Source organism: Columba livia, chromosome 5 (genome assembly GCF_036013475.1).
Source record: "Columba livia isolate bColLiv1 breed racing homer chromosome 5, bColLiv1.pat.W.v2, whole genome shotgun sequence".
Lineage (NCBI taxonomy): Eukaryota > Metazoa > Chordata > Aves > Columbiformes > Columbidae > Columba > Columba livia.
In genome coordinates, this window is record NC_088606.1 from 42150915 (window position 1) to 42159397 (window position 8483).

Genomic DNA, 8483 nt, shown 5'->3' on the forward strand with positions numbered 1-8483 from the left:
TTGAGCTCCATCAGATTCTGCACGAGTTGCCCATGTCCTGGGGTGCAGGAAGGTTTGTGAGCTGGGTGCAGCTGCATCCAGGCACTCTCCAGCTGCTGGAGGACAGGCACCTGGGGCAGATACCAAAGCATCTTTGCAGCATCTGCATGGGCCAACAAAACTGGCACAGAATCACAGCTAATAAACCCACCCAGACCAAATTTGCTCCTGTTTTGCAGTGACAGCAGGATGCCTCTGCACTGGACTCCACAGATGCTCTGTGTTTTTCCACAATGTGGCTGCAGAGACAACTATTAGATTATCCTGCACAACAGAGAACTATGGCAGTGCAACCCAGCCATGGCCATTTCTCCTACAAAGAAGGGAAACTCTGGGAAGACATCATACCATAATAGAAAGCACTGGTGCTAAATATGGGTGATGTCTGAGGATGATACTAAGAGATTTCTCTGTTCTCTCACACCGATTCATGTTTACTGCCTAGGAGAGAGAGACTTGATCCAACTGTTCTGATCTGACAAATCAGGCTTGGATTTTGCATTGGTCTCCTGTTTCAGTTATCGGCAAATATGAAATAATGGTGTGACAGGTGAGATCTGTTGTTACCAGGCAATATCTGCAGTTTGAACTTGAAATCTTGAAAGCTCAAGCTAATTTTGCTGAGGTACACAACAAAACAGAGGAATCACCAGTAGGTTCAATAAAGTGATACTCCTGTTACAGGTGAAACCTCCTGGGTTGTTGGTCCCTGCTTGGATGCCATTGTGGGGTTACACTGACTATATATAGGCTATACAGATATACATATACTCACATGTGTGTTTGTATATACATGTGTACATGTGTGTATACATATATAAATCTAAATTGATGCCTTGACTCATTAGCACCTTACTTTATAAACATCTGCATGAGGGATGCTCAGACCCCCAAACACACAAAGAACAACCTCATTGGTGAGCTGGTTTTTTCCCATGTCCCATTCCAGATGGTGGAATGAGCCTTATTTCTGACCTCAAAGGGGTCTTCCTGAACACCCAGAAAACTGGTGGTGTTTTACACTTCTTCCTTTTTCTCTTCTATGTGACTTATAAAGGGCTTATTCACACACTGACATGCTGGTCAGTATGTCCAGGTCTCTTGTATGGCCAGGAAATGCAATTTATGCTGACTCACCACTGGGTTTGACCTACACCCCAAACCCTATTGCTATTTTATCAGTTGGGCTGCTGGCTATCAGCCGATTCTCTTGCTTTCAAGTAGGTCACATAATTTAAGGGGGAAGGGGAGAGCTTTCCCCTCAGAGGAGCACTGCATATCATTTTTTAGACCATTTTCTGTTTACATAGGGAAGGATTAAATGAAAAGCAGGAGTACCCTCATGTGTGTGCAGGCAGGCAGGCATGGGAGCTGCTGGCAGCAGCGCAGGCACCTCGCAGGACATGAGAACAAGGACATTACCAGGGCAGCCAGAGTTCCCAGCATGAGGAACCCATCAGAGCTGCTCATTTTCCAGTGATAACTGTTCACTTTGAAAGACTTGGGGAACTTGAAGCAGCACACTTCTAAGCCAGAAATAATCCTGTGCTGGATCTTCAGGATATGTGCTGCCATGTTAAGATACAATTAGGAAGCAAAACAGGAAAATATCTAGGTCTCATCCAGATAAGGAAGTGAATTGCTGCTGCTATAGCATAAAACATTCTGTAAGGAAGTTAAACATATTTATCTTCTCAGTTAACTAGGTGAAAAAGTAACTTCATCTGCCTGTAAGTGCTTGCTTGTGAAAAAATCAGCAGAGCTGTAACAAGATACAGGGGTTGAAACCATGAACCCGGCAACTCCAAGCACAAAACGGTGTGTACATTATTTAGTGGAAAATTACCAGCCATCCAAATAATATTGCTTGTGCCCTTCTGAATTCAGTATCCCTGGAAGTATTTTTAATCAGGATTGATTCTTTTTCCTAGAAGATCAGCTTTAGCTAAGCAGAAAACCATTCAGGGAAGCACCAGGCTGGTGCTGTGCAGGAGACCAGACTACATTGTCACAACAGCTACAAACAGCATTATAACCTGTTAATTATCACTTTTAAAATGAAACCTCTAAATCACCTACAACTCTAAATTGCCTTCCTCCAAAGCAGAGCATCCCTGTGAGGCAGGTAGGCAGGCATGGCTACAGCAGAGTAACTGCTGGTCAGTTTTTGCACCTGGGCAAGACTTTATTCAAAGCACTTGTCACAACCATTGCCATGCTGTAGACAAGCTCTGCCTGGAAAGATTGACCAGCACAACTATCACAGAGCTACCTGATTATTTGAGAATAAATCACTTTTATTTTGGAATACACTGTCAACACCAGGGAGTTATATCAGCAGAGCTGAGAGAGCTATTCTGGTCAATTCTCCCATGCAGACGTGCCATACATGTGTGATAAGGCTGGAGAATAATCCTCTAGGAGAAGCAATGAACATTTTATTGATTGGGATATTTCAAACTTGTGCAGGACAAAGCAATCTTCTATGTGGTGAATGAAAAGACCAGATGGGACTGAGGGTTGTTGTGTTTTGTTTTGTTTTTTTCCCATCTCTAATTTCTGTGTTTAGTTTAGAGAAGACATTTTGAACAACATTAGCAAGTGGCAGAGGGGAAAAAAAAAATAAAAAATCTATATCTGGCTCTGATCCACCAGAGGCACTGTCATACTTTCAACATCAGCAGTAGGAGAGGCAATTTCCTTGAAATGCAAGATAAACGTGTGATGCTGAAGCCACAGGTATGTGTAACAGGCCACCACGACCTCTAGAACCACGTCAGCACCTCACACCCAGGCTGTTTGCTTTTCTTACCCAACAGATGCTGTTTAGGACAGAAGCGCAAGGCCAGGCAATGGAAGGAGGAGGATGGGAGGGCACGCAGAATAGGAAGCTTGCAATGAGTAAGTGCCAGGTGCACTTCTGGCAGCAGAATCAAAGCACGGTTGAGCTACAGGGGACAGCGGTTAGTAATTTCCAGCACATCAACAGCAGCTTTTCCTGCCTTGGTGCCAGCCCCTCTGCAGAGTCACAATCTCTGCTGTTTCCAGCTCTGTGTCCATCTGCTCTCACACTCCGTGTGCACTTAGACAAATGCCATGCACCACTGTGGCTCTCCCTGCTGCCTGCACAGGCAGCCAAGCTGGGAGGTGGGTGAGGAGAGGAGGCAAAATTTGCTTGGGGTTGGAAGGGCTCTACCAGGCTGGAAAGGCACCTGACAGCCCACCACAAGGTGCAGGGGTGAGAGCTGGTGCTCAGCACATACCCAGAGCTCTCCATCACCCTGAAATGGGTACTTGGGCTGTCTGGAGCAAACACCCAGGCACCAACTTTCTCTGTCCAGAGGGAATGTGGTTCCCACCGCCCATGTCCTGTTTACAAGGAAAGGGCTATGAGAAAAGACAACATATTTTATGAAACCAGCTGATGCAGCTGGGAGAAAAAAAATCAAGTGCCATTTCAGAGGTTTGAGAAAAGCGTGTTATGTCCAAAATGTTTTCCAGCTGCATCAACTGGTCTAATGAAGTACATAATTTCCCCACAACGCTTGCCATGCTTCTGTCCTTGACTGCAGGAGCATGGCCGCTATGCGGGCAATTAACATCACTGTCCTCGCCTCTGAAATCCCCTTAATTGTGCTCTCTGTGAATTGCTGGGCCCCAGGACATTGCGGACCAGACATTTTGCAGCAGTCTCAGCTGAAATAAGGAGTGGGGGATCATACTTACCAATGTTTGACACTGAACGCACCACTGCGACCCCCAACCACATGGAACCTGGTATTAATTTAGATTTATTTTGTTCTGCAGTTTGAATCCACAGCATGCTGGTTTGGTATTTGAAAAGACCCCTTTGTTACAAAGCACCATTAAGGGAAGGTGGGACCTTTTGGCATGTGAGTATGGGCAGATGGGTCTTTTATACCCAGAATGATTTGGGACCTGTGGGGTAACTGTTTTAGCAGGACGACGTGCACAGGTTACCCCAAAATGCAAGCCACCTTGACAGGAGTTAGCTCCTGTATTGCTTGCAATGTAGCAGGGCGGTGCAGAGTTCAGCACAGGCTGCTCGTCAGTACTGGGGTAGTCAACGGCATTGGCAGTGACATTCTCCTGATTAGATTTCAAAGTTATTGCTGCAGGAAGAGGAATAAGGCAGCCCATGCCTCCCTGTACTGTCCTCACGAGCTGTTTGCAGATGTCACCATGTCTTACTTCATTCAGGTCATATTGGGAAGGCTTTATGCACCTCCACAAAAATTAGAACTTCATTTCTGTAAACAAGGCTTAGGTAGCAGAGTACGGACCTGTACTTTGTGGTGGGCTGTGGGCAAAATCTGTGTTAGAAAATCACTGAATGCGCAAGACCCGGACTCAACCAGCACATCACGGTGACACTGACAGGAGCTGGTGGAGCAGGTGTTGTTCCCCACACGGGGGCTGCTGCCAGGTACCTCCCGCACGCCCGGCCCCGCCGCCCCCGGACAAACGGGGCGCCGATCACCTCGTCCGGCTGCCATAAACCACCATGAACTCCTGCGATGTCGCAGCGCTTCCCCCACGGTCCCTGGCCAAGCCCTTGGCTTCTGGCTGCACGGGGGTGCATGAGGAAACGCGCTCAGTTGATTGCCCTTCGCTAAACTACCCGGGTTGTTAATTGCCCTCGCTGTCCCCGCCAGCTCTCCACCCCGGGCTCCCCGGCCTGCCGCGGCCGGGCCCGGGGCGGGGCGGCGGGGCCGGGTCCTCCCCCGACATGGCGGCGCGGCCGGCGCGGGGCGTGAATAAAGGGCGGCGGGCGGGGCCGCGGCGCTCCGGGGAGAGCGGGGCCGGCGGCGGCGGCAGCGGGTGAGCGGGGCTATCGGTGGGGGGGAGGCCGCGGGGGGGCCGGGGCGGGGGTCGACAGCCGACAGCCGCCGGCTGACGTCCCGTGCCCGCCATGAGCAGGGCGCAGCTGACGCGGACGGGCATCCTGCGGATGGCGCTGGGCGGCGGCGCCACCGACCCGCTGCTGCCGGCGGAGGGCGGCGGGGACCAGCAGGCGCCCTTCCTGCTGCGGGCCCTGCGCATCGCCGTGGTGGTCTGCCTGTACTGGTTCACCTCCATCGCCATGGTCTTTCTCAACAAGTACCTGCTGGACAGCCCCTCGCTGCGCCTCGACGCCCCCCTCTTCGTCACCTTCTTCCAGTGTGCTCTGACGGCCGCCTTGTGCCTGGGCCTGAGCCTGGGGGCGGCTTGCGGGCCTCCCTGCCCCGGCCTGCCCGCCCTCCGCCTCGACCCCAAGGTGTCCCGCAGCGTCCTGCCCCTCTCTGTCGTCTTCATCGGCATGGTCACTTCCAACAACCTCTGCCTCAAGCACGTCGGCGTGGCTTTCTACAACGTGGGACGCTCCCTCACCACCGTCTTCAACGTGCTGCTCTCCTACCTGCTCCTCAAGCAGACCACCTCCATCTATGCCCTCCTGGCCTGCGGAGTCATCATAGGTGAGGGGGAGTGGGAGGAGGCTGCACCCACCCTGCAGGCGGCCCCAGGAACCCAGAGAGACAGAGGTGGGGTGTCTTCCCCTTGGGAAGCCATCCCCATGTGCATGGCGGCTCCCTGGTGAGGTGGGGTAGTTGCGGGTTCATGCCTTGCTCTGCCTTGGGCAATCCGCTTCGCATGTCTGGAGGATGTGGGTGAGTTGTTAAGAAAGGATCTTTTTCTTATTTGACCATGGGTTCACTTTACCTTTGGGCACTGAAAAGCTCTCTACCCTCTAATGAAGTTGAATTCACTTTGCCTTTTTCCCCCAACAAAGGCCATAAACCAGCAGTTGGCTTTCTCCCTGTTCACAAGTGTTTGTTGATTATTAACTTTGGTAACAATAACAGTATTTATGTCAGCACTGTTGGGACCATACAATGGAGCCAGCCAATTCAGATGGGCTGAGTGCCTGATGAAGGATTAAGTGATCTAGCCAAGCATAAAACACAACCAGAAGATCTGGTTGTGTGGTTAGGACATAGGGGGGGGCATCAACTAGACTTAATGGGAATTGCTTGTAAGTCTTTAATTCCAATGGCATTGGTAATGCCAAAAACTACTTTCACTGGAGGGTTACTTAGATGCCCCTGGTGCTGAAATGTGCTTAGACAAGTAGATGTACTTGAATGAAAATGAGACAGGAGAATCCCATCTCCATAGAAGAGGTGAACAGGAACAGAACTACTGTTTTTTCCACCCAAGTGTTGCAAGCAATTGCCTTCAGCTAGTCCTGTGTTCAGATATTGCCCGAGGCAATGGCATCTGCCAGCCATACACAGTTTCTCTAAACCCTTCCCCCTGGCTCTATCTCCTTTAGCTGTGGGAGCGTTGGACTGTAGCAGCGTAGCTGAGCATCCTCTCTGGCCTGCCACAAAGCCCTTCCTGTCTGTGCATTGAACCCAGTTGTATTTGGGCTTAGTTTAAAGCATGTTAGTCACTTTGCAGGCAGCTTTCCAGGTGGTCTCCAACATGAAGCAGTTAGTGGAGTGCTCCTTCAGTAGCTCATCTCTTTTATGTTTTGCTTATCAGCTGAATGGGGAGAGGTCTCTCTCTGTCCTGGAGATGCAAACCCTGTAGCTTCTGTTTTGGGGGTGGTTAATGAGTACATTACTCATTAAAGAAGCTTAATGTGGTGAAGACACTACACTCAGTTTCTGCCTTATGATCTTTTTTTTTAATCAAGCTTCTTAATATTGCATCCATGTGTTTACTATCTTTCCTTCTTTTCTGACCTATTAAGAAAAAAACAAAACAACAAAACAAAAAGAAACAAACAAAAAACACACCAAAAAACAACCCACACCTTGAGGAATATTTCTTGCTACCTGTGTCGGTTTGCTGCCTTTTCAATTAAAAAAAAAAAATACAAAAATCATATGATCTCCTTCTGAAAATGACCTGTACACAGAGTAGCTTTAACTTCAGTTCATGGGTCTTCAGAACAACAGTTTCTAAATTCATGCTGCCTGGTCGGTGTGGGAATCAGTCCTCTGAGATTGAATGATAGCACAGTAAATTACCTGCGCTCCCAAAATAAATCTCCCAAGGACAGTAGATATTACACTTTGTGGTTTCACTTAATAGAAGTGGGAAACCCTTAAGCCTGTCCCTGCTTGTGGTTTTTCAGTGTAAGATAGATGATGATTTGCTAACTCTGTATTTTGAGTCTTTCAGCAGTTGTTCAGATGCCTGATTTGTTTGGTTGCAGGTGGCTTCTGGCTGGGTGTTGACCAGGAAGGTGCAGAGGGCACTCTGTCATGGACTGGTATATTCTTCGGCATCTCAGCAAGCCTGTGTGTCTCTCTCAATGCCATCTACACCAAGAAGGTGCTGCCTGTGGTGGATGGTAGCATCTGGCGCCTGACCTTCTATAACAATGTCAATGCTTGTGTCCTGTTCTTCCCCCTCATGATGCTGATGGGCGAGTTCCACACCCTCTACCACTTTGACAAGCTGGGGAGCCCCAGTTTTTGGGGCATGATGATCCTGGGGGGAGTCTTTGGCTTTGCCATTGGGTATGTGACTGGACTTCAGATTAAGTTCACTAGCCCACTCACCCACAATGTGTCTGGGACAGCCAAGGCCTGTGCCCAGACAGTGCTGGCTGTTGTCTACTTTGAGGAGACAAAGAGCTTCTTGTGGTGGACGAGTAACTTGATGGTTCTGGGGGGCTCCTTTGCCTACACATGGGTGAAGGGGCTGGAGATGAGAAAGGTACAAGAGGATCCTAATGTCAAAAGCAACGAAAGAAATGAGACTGGTGTGTAGGCGGCTCCTGCACCTCCATTTCTGTGCCTAGGGCATTAACTTTTGGTGCTCCTTTCCTCCTGGGGAGAAGAAGATCAAGGAGCAGGAAGAAATTCACCTGCCAAGTGGTGTGGAGAACTGTGTCAGGAGCCAGAGCCAAAGATCTGACTGGATCATGTTTTAGCCATGGGATCTCACCCTGTACTGGGGTTGGGAAGAGCATGTGTTATAGAGAGCAATCAGGGGATTTGTGATCTTTTTTAATATTTGATGTTGATACTGACCTAATCTGGGCAATTTGCATCTCTGGGAGGCTGGGTTTATAGTGGACAAAGAACAGGATGGAGCTTTGTATAGTTATGGATCTAGAATTAACTAAATGACTGCAGCCTGAAGTTAAAAATCCTGAACCTCCATGTAAGGAAGAGGCAGGTAGTTGGACTGCTGAGGTTAGACTCCAGTAAACTGTTTTGTAAAAGGATTGGCAACAGCTGTTCTTTTCCCTCCTTTCTGGCTCTGTCTACCTGGTTTCTTACTCTGGGAAATCATGCTAAGTAGAAGGAATGAAACTTCTCGTTCCCTGTGTCCTGTGAGGGACAGCATACTTAAGTGGCCTTTCTCAGGGAGGAGTGAGCTTGGCCTCTGCTTCCTACAGTGACAGGCAGGAGGGGAAAAGTTAC

General features: G+C 49.1%; 1 protein-coding gene across 1 annotated transcript; it reads left to right on the forward strand.

The window, feature by feature from the left end:
• Positions 1 to 4751: 4751 nt before the first annotated feature.
• SLC35C1 (solute carrier family 35 member C1) lies at positions 4752 to 8284 on the forward strand. The gene is made up of 3 exons (XM_065064667.1): positions 4752 to 4881; positions 4981 to 5516; positions 7265 to 8284. The coding sequence occupies exons 1-3, from the start codon at positions 4790 to 4792 to the stop codon at positions 7822 to 7824; spliced, it is 1188 nt and encodes a 395-aa protein (XP_064920739.1). The 5' UTR covers positions 4752 to 4789; the 3' UTR covers positions 7825 to 8284.
• The last annotated feature ends 199 nt before the right edge of the window (positions 8285 to 8483 follow it).